This window comes from Erpetoichthys calabaricus, chromosome 17, assembly GCF_900747795.2.
Source record: "Erpetoichthys calabaricus chromosome 17, fErpCal1.3, whole genome shotgun sequence".
NCBI lineage: Eukaryota > Metazoa > Chordata > Cladistia > Polypteriformes > Polypteridae > Erpetoichthys > Erpetoichthys calabaricus.
Genome location: NC_041410.2, coordinates 66,116,194 through 66,131,735, shown reverse-complemented (window position 1 = coordinate 66,131,735; position 15,542 = coordinate 66,116,194). Strand labels below are relative to the sequence as shown.

General features: G+C 37.0%; 1 protein-coding gene across 1 annotated transcript in view; it reads left to right on the top strand.

Annotated features, from left to right (window-relative positions):
- Positions 1-6,436, top strand: part of fam174b (family with sequence similarity 174 member B) — a 30,293-nt gene extending 23,857 nt beyond the window's left edge. Inside the window, exon 3 of the mRNA XM_028822616.2 lies at positions 2,720-6,436. Coding sequence (XP_028678449.1) covers positions 2,720-2,723 — 4 coding nt within the window. The 3' untranslated portion in view covers positions 2,724-6,436. The remainder of the gene's footprint in view (positions 1-2,719) is intronic.
- The last annotated feature ends 9,106 nt before the right edge of the window (positions 6,437-15,542 follow it).

The window sequence follows — 15,542 nt, the reverse complement described above, 5'->3', positions numbered from 1 at the left end:
GTTTATTTGTTTAAAAAATACAAGCCATGGAGATCCTTCTGATCTTTGTGTGCTACATTAAAATGTCGTCATTCTATTGTAGATGGTTATTGATTGCATTGAAACATTATTAATTGTATATTGCTGTAGTTATCCCTATGGTTATTTCCTCCTGTTAACCTGTACCAGTCACTCTTCAGGCTAAAAGATGCATGTGCATCTTTGCCTCTAGCTTCCCTTCAGGTGGTGTATTTAGCACAGATTTCAACATTGCATCCTGGTGCAGAACATCCCAAAGATTGAGACAGTGGAGAGACAATTTCTGGCCAAAAAATGAAAGACTGTATTGTTCAGTTTGAGACTAGTATGCTGTACTCCTTTTGAGTGTTTATACTTATTCTTTTATTCCAGGTTTAGTTTACTAAATATGAATATAATTATTAATAATTATCAATATCAAATAATTTTGAAAATTGTAATGTTTTTGTCATATTATCCACCCCTAATGCAGTAATTTATACCCCTCTCAGCAGACCTCCCTGAGGTCTTATTATCTCTGAATGTAGAAAAAATATTTGATTATGGTAATTTTTTCATTACAGTAGTGCAAGTTTAGATTCATACCCAGGATATCTGCTTGGAATAAACTGTTGTTTGTCTTTCCAGAAACTTTTGCTTGTGTAATAATGTAGATTCTCTGATTGTTACACTTTAGAATATGGACCCAGACAGGGTTGTTCTAGTTTGCCAACTTTATTTATCATGCCTCCCACATTTGTTTCTTAAACAGCCAGAGATTATGGGAAGTGAACTTGAATAAGTTGAAACAAAATTATCTCTTAGTATGCCAGTTATACAATACATTATAGATCCATACTCAAATGGAAGAATATCAACCTCTACCTCAATATCTACAAATAAAAAGAATAAAAAAAGGAAAGGATGTTGTATTTTACTTTAAATTAGAAAAAACAATTAAATTATAAGAAATGTCCAAAACTTTTTTAGAATTTGGCAAAGCTTTATTAAAATTATTCTTAATTAAGTCTCCTGGGGCTATGATAATGTTTAGTTTACCGCAATATCTTTGAATGGTTACTTTATTATTATAAATTTGGTGATAGGTAAAGGGAAACTCAAGTGACCTTGATTTTCAGTATAAAATCGAGAGAGGAAAGTTGTACTAGCCATAGACATTTTGCTAAACTATTGTAAAATTGCTTATTTTAAAATGTGATGAAGTATTAAGACACCTTTTGTTGAATGTGATGGTAGTGATATATCTAAATAAATTACTCTGACAGACTACAGATGTTACAGTTAACATATAACAGCACTCCGTCATCTTTGAGCAATTATAGCACTCTTTTCTAAGAGAGAGAGAATGCTTTTTTTTAACTGCTAATATGATGTTTTGTTTTTTTTAATACTTTGTAATGTTGAGTATCTAAACAAGTTAATATTGTTTCAGGTTGTTTATTGGTGGGCATTGTAAAATGCTACGAAGGTCTCCCAATGTGTGTTTGGTGAGAATGGAGAAAGAATAACATCTGTCACCACCTCAATAGCGAATGAGTTTTTAGCTTATTAGAAAACTAAAAAAGCACTGCTGTCAAATGTACTTCATGATACTGGAATTGGTAACAGTCAGTGCAGTTAAATAAGTGATTTCAATTTTTATTACCATACTGCTGTTTGCTACCAATTGTTATGGTAGCAATAGAAAGGATGAGAGGTGTATGGAAGGAATTTTAAGAATTGTCACTGATTTTGACTTTCAAAGGAACCTTTCCGGCATTTCAGGGAAGTTTATAAAAACCATGTGAAGAGTACTGTGCTAACATGGCAGTGAGACACGACTGATTAGGTACAGTAAGTGTGGAACATGAAGGAATGACTGAAAGAACAGAGATTAGAATGATCAGGAGGATGTGTGAAATGTCACTGGAAATGTGGAGAGCAAGGCAGAGGATAGAGATTGGATGAAGCGCCGCACCATAATGGAGGCAGAGGGGATGAGGCCAGAGAAGACGTGGCCTTAGGTGGTGTCAGATGATCCAAAAATGTGTTTTGTACAAAAGGATGCCCATTACCGTGGAGAGTTGAGCAAATAGCTTTTGAGAACAGCCAGATAACCTGGGTAAACCTGAAAAATGACCAATAAGCCATTAAACCAGTGATGGGGATGGGATATACTGTATATGCTTTTATGTTTAAGGAGATTTGGCTTAACCAAATTAACCAATTTAATTTGTAAGGTAATAATTAACTATTTAATTGCAGGAAAATTGGTGTCAGACCCTCTATGTAATAATGTAAACCTCTGTGTGTGTTGTGTAAAAGGCTTTTAGTGCTGCTAGAAGCTGTGGGTTGGAAATAAATATGTTTCTGTACATCATTGCAGATTGCTCCCAGAAGTGTTTCAACCACGGTTTGCAAAGTCAGTTCACCTTTCTAGATTTATACATATATGCAATAGAGACTATTTGGCTTCTGCATCTGCTAAGCTTGATTTTCGTTTTGTTTTCATTTACAGATTAAAATGAATAAAAATAGTTTCGGTCTGTCCCTGTTCCTAAGAGTAGCTGCTGAGAATTTTGATACTGTGTGGTAGACATATTAGGGCTGCTTTATTTCTTGTCTAATAAACAAGCACGATGCTTTAATGAGTGCATATAAACTACATTACATTTAATATTCCATGGCGGCTTAAACCTTATTTCTGTTTTTTCTCCAACAGGTGAAGAATGACATTTTTTGTATTTGAAAGTGCCTGTTCATGGAATGTATAGAAGATCTTCAATGATGCCTGTGATGGAATTTCTGTTGCCTCTCCTTTTAAGTTGTTTCAATTTGATGCCTACTGTTATCAAGTATAAACTATGGATGAAGTATATTTATCCAAAATCTAGCAGTTAACATAGACATGGCAATGGTATCTTCAGTTCATCCGACTGCTTGACCCAAAGAAGTTACGTATGAGCAGTTGGTTAAGAAAGGCAAGCTAATCACAAAAAATGTTGTGTTCTTTGAGGTTTTGTTATATTTGGTGTTAAAACAGACCTGTAAATAATTTAGGAATATATAAAGTAAAACACTTTACTTGAGAGTTGGTGTCCTTTAAGACTACATTCTCATTTTGAATTTCTACATGTGCATTCCTTGTTCAGCATACTGCCACTTGCCATTGTGTTCTGGTACAACATATGTACAACCAAAATGTTAGCTTTTGCTACATGAAACTATCAGTTATTTGTTCCTTATTTTGTGCCAAGTTTGAGAGCATAACCTGCAATATGAAATGTTAAACATTACAGTATATTAATATGAAAACATTGTTGGTATCTGGAAATGGTAAATTTAAATTCTTTTAACTCTTCAGAGTTTTACATTGTTTTAAAGGCACTGAAGTGAAATATATGGTTATTAAGGAACACTAGCTTTTTGGGGGTAAACTCTGTTTGTAAGCATAAAACATTTTTATTACACAACAATAATTTAATGTATGATCAGTGTAATTATTATGAATGATTTATAATTATTATTCTATACTACACAATATTTATTCTCTTAACTACTAACCACCATTTGAAGGTAAATGACTGAATGAACAGCTACCCATCTATTTTGAACCCGTTAAATTTCATATTTGTGCATTAAGTAGGATGCTGCTATTTGTTAGGCTGTTGAGTCACACAGGAGTTGTAATTTACACATATGAAATTTGAAACAAAATCTCTTCATTAGGTATTAGAGCTGTGCTTACGTTTATATGGGGGAAATGTTCTAAAGCAATGCTTTTTTTATATATATTTTTTCACACTTTTGAGACAGATCATATGTGTTATTTTTTGTTTAATTCTCTGTTTACTTATCCTAAGTGGTATTCTACCTGCAAATGTATCTAATTAATCGGATAAAAAGCAAAGTGACCTTTATGCCATATTTGTTGCCACTGATTGTCATTAGTTTTGATCTATAAGATTGACTTGATCCATCTGTGATTTATAACAAGTTCAGTCAATGTATTACACCGTGTTCATTAATTCCAAAAGTATTATTTTGAATTATACGGTGTTTTAACTTAACTTTGTAATCTTATTTGACCAATGCCACAACAACATCTTTTACTTTTTTTTTGCCAAAATGTATAGGCCAATTAAACAATGAACTTTATTATTTTCGCAATAATGGGGATGTGCTGAAAGTATATCCTCAGTTTTGTTTTAGACAGCCATAATAAAACTGAATACCTAATGTTGGGGGAAAGAATCTTCCTAAAAAGTATATTTTATTTGCTTTGAAATTTAAATTTTCTTATTTGAAATAGTGGGTGGATTTTCAGTGGATATGAAAGATATTTAAGACTGCTATGTTTGAATGAAATTGTATTGTAAATGCAATTTCTAAACTGTGAGTTAAAGTAGTGATTATATACACTTTCTCCTAACTGGAAAGATTTGTGGAGTACAGGTGTTTTTGTATTTTTTTTTTTTTTAACAAATGTGTTTACTCCACATGATCTTCAATGGTCACAAACCACAGGATGTATTTGTTTTGTGGAACTTTGCTTCAAGAAACAGAGTGGTCATTGAACTTGCTGTAATTTAATCTTTGAGGATAGTTTTGACGTTTTGTTTTTGGGTCTGTGCTGCCTAACACACATGCAAAAAAAACAAAACCCTCTTTTGGTTCAATCCAGATTTTTTCTTGCAAATAAATCCACAAAATAATATGCCACCCAGCCTATATACAAAATATTAAAAAATGTGAAAATGTAAACACTTCATGCACTGTATATATTTTATATATAGATCTCATTACCTTAAAAAAATTGAAACTGGTTAAATAAATGTATTCCAGGAGCCTGGGAACCATATAGTACGCTGATATTAGATTTCTGGGTGGCTTTTCTGGTTTGAATAACCCAGTTTGCAAAAGATCATTTTGTGTTTGGCTATTTCTTTATTCACACATATGTTTTACATCTCATTACTGTGTTGCTGTTGACAATTACCAGGAAGCATGGTTAAGTTTCATTAGCTCTGTAGAAACATTCAGTTAACCAAAATATAGCTCATCAACTGACAGACCATAGTTCTAATTGTTCATTAACACACGTCCTTAGTTTGATTTGCCCTCGTTACTATAATGTTTTTGCTCTTTTTTTTGTGACCTGCGCTGTTAAATTGCATCTAGCTGTTTACTTGTCTAGCTTGATCCTGATGTAGTGTTGTAAGGAGGATTAAATGAAATAAATGTGTATAATTCATGTAAAAGCCTTCCTTGCTACCTTTTGAGCCTGCTTGACGGAAGGGATGAAGAGTTGCCTGAGAAACTATAATGTACTAAGCTGCTAACTTTATTTGACAATGAAATAATTTTCCAGTATACACTAAATGTAATAACATTTTCAGGTTTCCTGTGTACAGTATGCCAAAACAGTTGTGTTGATATTCTAGTTGGGAGAATATTGGATTGATCTGTATTATATTAAACCGTTTCATTTTTAGTGTAGTGCTTAAAATATTTTTTGATTCACGTTTTTTTAATTTCCACCAAGATTATTTTTGTTTAAAAAAAAATCCAACATCTTTTTTTATAATATCTGATTAAAAACTGCCCTTTGTAAACAACCTCGTTTGTAATAGGCAACACAAATTTCTAATTCAAAGTAATGGTTAATTTACAAATGCCTATAGGTTCTCCTTGCTGTGTGTCAGTATTGATTCCCATATATCAAAATGTACCTTTGACTTAATTATTCTTCAGTGGGATCTTTTTTTTCTCTCCACTCTTTAAAGGTTCATGGAATTAGCAGTTTTCCACCTGCTTTGGATAGGAATCAAACAGTATTTAACTTAAAGGAAGATTTCCAAAGGGTTGCTGTCTTAAGGAGCTTGGCTTACCCTTGCTCTCTTTGAATTTCATTATATATTTTTGCAAACTGTTGGATTTACATAGGTGCATATCATACTTTTTAGAAGATAATCAAAACCGATAAGTCTGGATTTTTTTTTTGTTTTTTTGTGTTTGTTTGTCATGCCTAACTAAGGACATGCAGAGGTAAGCCAGGGCCATTCAATTCCAGCCCAGCAGCACAACATTGGCTTTTTTCCTTGATGACTTCTTGGATGTAACTGCAAATTTGTGTGGTCTCTGTTTGCACTTAATGGTTGTTGTTGAGTCTTCAAGACACCACAGAAGTGTTAAATATTTACAGGAAGCTTTGTATAGATTATGTGTGAGAGTCAACTGATGTAAGAGCAAGTGGAGACTAGAGTTATCTCATGATGGAGACTTTCTCTTATTTCTGTTTTCACTTGTATAATCTGTGATTAACTGGAATTTATACACTTAATTATCATGCATATGTTTCTTTTAAAATTTAAATTCTTCAACAAATGTGTTTTTGCTTTTGCTGTTTATCTTAATTAAAGTGATTTCTTTCCATTAATCTGTTTGCTCATTTTTGGTATCTAACGTGGAGTATGTATGGCTCAATTCTTGTCATTCTAGGGGGTGTTAGGGGCACACATGCTGTGAAAGTGGAATGGGGGGGGCCTCTTTTATTTTGAATTTACTTTGATTGTACTACAAAAGTAGAAAGCCTCCTTTGCACATGCAACTTAAGACCCATAGTATATCTATTAAATTAACAGTATTTGAATGTACTGTTTAAGCCTTCTTTTGACTTGTAGTAGTTGCTAGGCTAGTTAAAGTTATCTTTGAATACCACACACTGTACTTTGACCTCTGTAGGAGGGCAATGAAATGTAATGGCATGGGGTGATCAGCAGTTGTGAGGTATCATATGCTATGTAGCAGGAGGTAATTAGGACCAGGTATCAGAAGCTGGCATGTGAATTTTTTTTTTTTAACCCTAAAACCAATGCAAATAAATGCTACCTTAGGATTGTATTTGATTTTTACAACCCCCCCCCCCCCCCCCCCAACTTAATGAGAAATAAAACACTATATAAATAATGTTAGTGTAGAGATCTGGAAACATCTGTAGGTGCTGTAGTTACCATTAATGATGTGTGACATCTGCAGTGACTCTGAAGGACCAAAAAAAATATAGCTTATTTCAGGAGTCCTCATTCATGGTCCTGGAGGGCTGCAGTGGCTGCAGAATTTCCTTCCAATCTAGCTTCCTAATCAGAAGATGGTCCTTGCTGATAATGAAACTTTGCAATTAAATAGTTGGCTTGTTAGTACTGTCATTCATTCAAGAGACATTTTAATCACACTGTTGAGTTTCCTTCTCTGAGAAAATTATCCACGTGTTTTGTGGATCAGAACAGATTCAGAATTAATGTTCCTTCCAATTCCCCTCTTATTTCTAAGTATTTTTTAACACGGATACTTCATGGTGCATATACACAGATTTAAAAGGAAGCATGTTAGTTGCATAGCTGCTGGTTTATTGGTCATCTGCCTTTCATTATTGTCTAATGTCTGGTTAACAAAGTAAACAACAATTAAAACTTAAATGCAGATGCTAAAAACTAAAATTTAAGTTCAAAAAATGTTTCTTTAATAGTAAATAAATGGGTTCTAATTAAGAAAATTGTTGAAGGGAAAACCTGCAGCCTCTGCAGACCTCTGGGATTGTAATTGAGGACCTTTGATCTACAATGTAGCTAAAATTTGTCTTTGGAGAAAGAGTCAACAAAGCATATAGTTAAATACCAACTTTCATTATTAGCAAGGACTGAGTTCTAATTTGGAAACTGTCTGGAAGCAAACCTCTAGCCACTGTGTTCCTCCAGGACCATGACTGAGAACCCCTGGCTTGTAAAGAGAAGAATTCTTACAAATTGATGGCCTTTGCCATAGCATAAATGACTCTCATGTAGTTGAGTATGCACCCATTTTCTTAGGGCTGAAAGTTGTCAGACTTCATGCAGCACAATTACTTGACCAATTATGTGTCACAAATCAGGAACACATTAATAATTTGGACTGTAAGGAGGACTGGCTGAACCAAAAAGAGATCTTTTAAAATCACTGCGATTATCTTCAAGCTGCTTTTCCTCTTTTTAGTAACTTTACCCTGGTGTTTTTCAAGCAATTCCTTTTTCTGCATATATTGAATTTTGCTTTAAATTATCTTCTGTGAAATGGAAAAGGCATGATCATTCATTCAGGACGACTGAAGTATGCTGAGCTACTGTGAAACTTTTATGCATAATTATGTTTTTAATTCTAAGCGAATTTTCATTCATCCATCTTCTGATGGATTTTGATGGCATGGTGTGTAGAATAATGAAACACATCTGCCTTTGACATGTGGTCGACTTGGCATGGCAAAATTTAAAAGCCAACTAAGTGAAAATATAAAGGAGCATGAAGACTTCTGCAAGGCATTGTCTTTTCACAGCTGCCCAGTATAAACGTGCCTGTATTTTAAACTGAGCTGCACTGTGACTTGTCAGCACTAATGCATGTAGGAAGTGTGTTTTTCCACCAGCAGGTTCTAATTTTGTTTAAGTACAAATCTTTTGCATTTAGAAGTTCACACATTTGCCCAGTCTTTAGCAATGAGTATTGAGAAAAGCACAGATACTCTCAGATTAACCATTTATCCATTTTATGATTTTGTTTTTTTATCCAGTGCTTGATTATCAGATGAAATATTTGTTACACATTTTTAGTTCTGTTTTAAGACAACTGTACAAATACATTATAGTACTTAAGAAAAATTAGAAAAGGGTAAGAATGAACAAAATTAGCTTCACTGTGCCAACATTGTACTACCTATTGTCAGGTATACCATGAATTGAGAAGCACTTTTAATTGGGGTGGGGGTACACATTCTGGACCAGGTGGATTGTAGGATTATTGTAGCATCTCTGCTAATAGCAGGAGCCGTGTAGGTTGCTGTTAAAACCTACAAATGCTACAGACTTGTTTGCTACCATATTACATGTTTAGGGCTTGAAAAAAATGACTTGTCAGTCATTCCAAATTTAAATTTCATATCCATCTGGTGAAGCAGCAACAAATTGTTTTGAATTGTACAGGATCATAATAAAAAAGCATTTTCCCATATTTCTCAAAACTTTGAACACATTTTACAGGTGTCATAGGAAGGCAAGTACAGTGATGAGGTAGGGTTGACTCCTGAAAGTCAATGGCGGTAATACATACATAAATGCACGCAGTCTTAGATGAAAAAGTCCACAGCTCTGATATCATCCTGCTGTTGTAACCCACAGGGTCGATCCGTAATTTCTCAAATGTTAACTAAATTTATTGTAGTTGGAATCATTGAGCTTGAAGATATTAAATTGCAGTTCAAAACCTGAATATTATTTTTGAAGAACCATAACCAAATGAGAAAAATACAAATTTGAAGTCACTGTACAATCATGATATAACTTTAAGGAGTTCTCTTTTATTTGCTTTTGTTTTTGTGTGTCTGTTTTTTTCCAAAGGTATGCTGATCAAATAAATTTGGGATTCCTAATGCCCCCGAGTATAACTGGTCACGTGTAAGTGAGCCCTGCAGCGGTTTGTTGCTTTGTCTTTGGCTGGAGGAAGAGGGTTCAGCTTCTCAAGCTCTGAATGAAATTAGGCAGGCTTGTTGAGGTTACAACACTAAAGGACAAAATACCACACCCTGCAATGGTCTGGCATCCCATCCAGGGCTAGTTTCTTCCTTGAGGCTAATGCTGCCAGCATGGGCTGTGAATGGAATGAAGTGGGCATTAGAATGCTATGCAGCTAAATAACAAAACAGATGCTGACTGCTACTTTTTTACTCTCAACCTTTCGTATGCCAATTCAAGTGATATTACAGGCATTCACATTACTGTGTAATAACATTCATATTGACCAGTTGCCTGGAAAATAAAAACAGAGGAGGCCTGCTAAGATATCATTTGTGGGTGCACAAAATAATAAGAGTAAGGAAGGATTAGGCAAGATGGGGGTGGGCACTTGGAGGATTTCAGGGTAAGGGTTAGGGCTTGGTGTCTTAAATGGCTGCTCCTTGTGTTATGACCAGTCTCTTGAAAAGGGACACGTGAGAGTACAGGCATTTACTCCTTGAGGCTAATCCTGTTGCGTCAGAGGAAGACAGCTAATTAGACAGCTGTGCTTTTCTAGAGACGATTCCTAGAATCACTTTTTATTTTTTGATAAATTACTATTTCATACTTTTCAAAGAATGTGAAATGGTTGAAGTAAATCAGTACTCGGTATATTCTAGTTTGGGTGTATGATATTCTGCACAACTGATCAGTTAGCCCGGGCTTAATGTTTTTCTTACATAGCCAGTTGGCTATAAGCCCTGAAAGCAGCAGAGTTCACAAAGTGCTGTGCGACTTGACTTCTTCGAGATCTGGAGTTTCACTTGCCTTTTGATAAACTGCCATCCTTGGTACTGTGACAGCCATCCAGGATCAGGCAGCATAAGCAGGGCACATCGGTAAGCCGTGGTTAGAATCCGGCTTCTCAAGATGAATGCGGTATGAACAGCGCTGCCCTTTGTCTAATTCTATTTTGGAAAAGACAGAGTGTCATTTGTAGTTGGAACTCAATAACTGATTTACAGTTGCCATTAATGTCTTAAAGAGCCTTTTATGAAGCATTTATTTTCCTTCAAGGTCACATGGTGTTTGGCTCAGGGAACTTCACTTTTTTTTTTGCTAAGGAATGTTCTATTTTTGCAAAAATGTGTCCATCACATGTATGTTTATTACCCATACTCCAATTTCATGCATTCAGGTTTTTTTTCTGTTTAACAGAAATATAAACAGAAGCTTGGTTATTTAATTTAGTCTAATTTTTTATTCTGCATTTCTGTGGCAGTAAACATCTCCTCTCCTTCTAATGACCAATATCTCAACAAAGGCTAAAAATAACGTCTCTCAAGCCTTTAGTTCACAGAGCTTGCAAGCTAATTGTTCCAAATGAGTTGCTTTTGGGTTTTATTTTTAGTTACAAAAATGTGGCTTACAATAAACTTTAACCACCAGTGTGTCAGTGACTCCAGGGTTTGGGGGAAAAAAAGGAGATGCAAAAATTGGAAAGGAAATTAAAGAATTCCTGTCGGATGTGGGAGTAGCAGGCATTTCATGTGGTGTCGAGGTCACAGCTGAAGAGGACTCGGTGGTAAAGAAAGCACAACCGTCTATGCCTTGCACATGGGGGGGACACTAGACTTAACATAGCCAAATCCGAACACACAGTGACTGGCGTTTGTGTAGATACAACATGTAAATGTAATTACAAACTACTTTGTAATGCCAAAATTGAATAAAAATAATTTTAAAATATAAAAGTGAAATGCATTTATGTGGCTGAAGCCATCAATTGAAAAGTTGAAATTGAAAAAGTGATTGCACAACCCACTTGGCAGATGTCAAGTCTCACAATGCATGTCAGGGAGAACTCCACCATGAAGAGCAGGATAGGAGCAGGGATACAAATCCACTGGCACACACACTCCATTGGTGTCTGACATTTGCACAATGCCTGTGTACCCTGTAAACAGGTGAGACAACAGTGTTGGCAGTACAGAGCAATGACAGGGCTGGTCAGAGCCTGCCATGTCAAAGGAAATATGCCCCAGAAATAAATTGTACAAGGGTGGCACAGTGGTTAGAGTGGCTTCTGCCTCATGGTTTCTGCATCCTGGGTGTAATGAGGACAGTGTAATAATATGATAAAAAGTTGTCATTAGAAAACTAAGTGAATTTGCATTTACTGAAGAATAAAACTAGATAACATCCTAGAAATTCTGGCCAGATGGCTGAGTTGAAAGGAAAGGTCTTACTGGTGATGGAATGGGGCTGAGTCAAGTGTAAACATGACAGGTATGGAGTAGAGAGTCAGCTTATCCTATTAGTCTAGGAGGTACATCAAGGAAGCTGGACTAAGCAGTAACAAAGTCAGGCTTTCTGTTTTATCCTTGTAGATGTTCTCCCTCTGCCTTTTTTCCATCTGTGGAGGAGAAGTAGACCATCTCTCTCTCAGTGGCCATATTCAGACACACCATGCCACTTGAGCCTATGCAGATGGCACGCTAGAGCAATGACCAGGTCAAACCAGAGCATAAGACAAGTCACCTGGTAGTTTAAGCAAGAAGACATAATTATTACTCCGGCCTTATTATCTTGCTAACACTCATTTGAATGCTACTTATATTTTTGGCATATTATCTGTAATACATACAATGCAAACATCTGCTGTCTGTTCTGGTTATTATATCTATTTGACCCTAGGGGCTGCTAGGGCAGGGGTCTCGCCCTCTGTTTCTACAGGGCTGCTCTGGCTGCAGGTTTTCATTCTAACCCTCTTTTAAATTTTTTCAAATACATTAGGGGAAAAAAGGCATTGGAATGAAATCCTGCAGCCACAAGTTCATCCGCAACTAATTTCTGCTGCTAATTGATTTCTATTCCCATGATTTTAATTGACTTGTTTTTCAAGATTCAGTCCTCTGAATTGCTTCATTTATTGGCACCCAAACAGAAATGAGATGTGAAGCCAGCCAAAGATGACCTGCTAAGTCACAGCCTCAAACTCCAACCACTTTCTTAATTAGAAGCCAATTTTTGTTATTGATGCCCATAATTTAATTCCAAGACTTATTGGTACTTTCATTCTGTCACAGCGGACATCTCTGAAACTTTTGATTTTCTTTTTTCTGAGAGCACCATCAAAATTTTTTCTAGACCCAAATAGATCAATGTTATGTAGACCTTCACCTTTTTTTATTTTTATATGTCATCTGATGGCTAATTTTCTATTTCATTATGGTTTGGCTCCTAATTATGGAAAGAAGAAACAATTAAGGGCTCTGAGTCTTAAATAACAAGTCAGTTAAAACTGTAGCAAAAGAGTTAATCAATAGCAAAACCTGGTCACTAATTAAGAAAAAGGGTTGGAATGAAATGCTGAAGCCACAGTAGCACTCTAGGACCAGAGCTGGAGACCCCTATGCTAGGGGGAATTCTGTGTTGGTGTCCAACCATCTGCTTAACTGCCTGCCCAGCAAGCATAGGTAGGTCAGGAACAATCCCTTGTGCCTATCCATCACAGAGTGAACACAAAGACACATATAAGGGCCAATTTAAGATGGCCAATTCTCCAAACCCATGGGCACAGAGAGGATCCGGGACTAAACCCAGGCCTCCTTACCGTGAAGCAGAAGCGCTTCCACTACACCACCGTCCATCTGCATATCCCTGCTATAAATGTAGATCACCTGATCCCAGCTGTAATTTTGAGTAATAATAATAATTATGGGTGGCACGGGCGTGCAGTGGTAGCGCTGCTGCCTCGCAGTAAGGAGACCTGGGTTCACTTCCCAGGTCCTCCCTGCGTGGAGTTTGCATGTTCTCCCCGTGTCTGCGTGGGTTTCCTCCGGGTGCTCCGGTTTCCTCCCACAGTCCAAAAACATGCAGGTTAGGTCGATTGGCGATTCTAAATTGGCCCTAGTGTGTGCTTGGTGTGGGTGTCCTGCAGTGGGTTGGCGCCCTGCCTGGGATTGGTTCCCTGCCTTGCGCCCTGTGTTGGCTGGGATTGGCTCCAACAGACCCCCGTGATCCTGTGTTCAGATTCAGCGGGTTGGAAAATGGATGGATGGATTTTATTTATATAGTAAATTTCCCAAGCTCAATTCACAAATTCACACAAATGTTTGAAAGGTACAAAAAGAATAATAGCACAGAACAAGGTCACATTAGTAAAAGTGCAGTCAAACTAATATCAAACATTAAGCACAAAGTTGTGAATTAGAATAAGAAACAATAAGCAGAAGGACAAACTGTAATTGCCTTTACTTCACTATTGGCACGTAGACTAATCCTAACCCACTGGGTAACTGATGTTATATACTACTTGAAATTGGAAAAAATCTAATTCTCACTTAGAGGATCTGTTCAAAACTTTTTAAAACTTGGTAGGATGTAATCAATAATATTTTAGAATAAGCATCTTAATTGGGGAAAAGGATTGTCTCCCCCTTTTTTGTACTTTTAAAGTTTTGCTCTGGCAGTTGGCCTTACTCTCCTTCTCATGGGTGGGAGTTGATCTGAACTTAGTTTTGTGAAGTTTGACTTGCTAGGATGGAATGTTACTTGCTTTTAATAAATTCAATAAAATGTTAAAAAAAAAAGCTTAAAGCAAAGCGTGGGCAAAAAATGTTTGTATTAAGTTGCAGGTAGGAATATGAAAACAGGATCAGAATGAATCATAGAAGGAGTAATAAAAGCCGAGGTGGTTTTATGCACCAGTCTCGAGAGACGAGTAGGACATGGGTTCAAGCAGTGGGAAAATGAGAGGCAGAACATAACAAGTATGGGATACACAAGGTGAGGAAGAGGAAGGTTTATCGTTGGTATTTAGTAGCAAGTAGGTTAACTGGCCCACTACAAAGACGCTGAGTGTGACATTTTGGAGGTCTAGAGGGACTTTAGGATTTGTTGCACTTGTCTGTCTAAATGAATACACGATGGTCTGCCATCCTGTCCTGTGCTGGCTCGGCTGTGGCTCCCTGTTTGCTGATAATATTTAATGTTTTATTAGCAGATGGACAGTTCGCCTGTTCACTCAGTCAGGCCGGTGGTGTCTTTGTACAGTACAGGACAGCCAACTCCACTATTGCCATCTGCTGACCAACAGTGCTATAGCATTGCCCAGTGTGGCTCACCAGTTAACATCGGTTGAATTTGTTGTCAGTACAGAGTGGTCGAGTGAAATCCTGACAAACATGCAGGGCACTGAATCCCTACTGAAGGCTTTCTCTAAATTAAAACTCTAAACTCTGATTTCCAAAACTAAGTTAAACTCCAGGTTGGAATAGCACTAAAGAGAAGGATGTGACAACCCTGAGAGTCTGGCTCAACAGCAATCGATGCTCAGACTCCGATTTTGCTATCTACGTGCTCCATCCACCTTCTTTTTAAATGTTTTCTTAGTTCTTGGGTCATAGACAGCCTAAACCCATCACAACCACAACACATGCAAGATGGGCTCAGTAAAATGTCACATTTTGTTCACATCAGGGTCACTGAGGTTGGAACCTTTCTTGGCAGCACTGGGTACAAGGCAGGAACCAGTTGTGCACAATCATGCAAACACCCACACTTCCACGCATTGTGCCAGTTTAGAACAACCAATCAGCCTGGACGTCTTTGCAATGGAAAGCAGGAAGAACATACATGTTCCACCCACACAGTCGGGATTTGAAACCTGGACACTAACCTCTGTGGCACCTCTAAAACTGTGCCGTTGGTGTAAATGTTTAAAGATGGTTTTGCTATACGACATGCCTGCTGATTACTGACACGCCTGGTCGACAAACACAGCGTGAAGGTCATCGAGTGGATTTAAAGTGCTGTTGGTCATCGTAAGTCTGCCAGCTATTGTTTGTCTATAAAGCTGTCATTGTGTGCCTGAGCACAGGTGTCAAAGCGGCGAGTGCTCGTGTGCCAAGTCCCAGGAGGCTCTGCTCTCAGAAGTCCACGAAAACGAGAGACGGCTACCGCCCAATGCAAACACTGGCGCAGTTCTGACCTCAAGGGTGTAACAGCCGCCGTGGACTC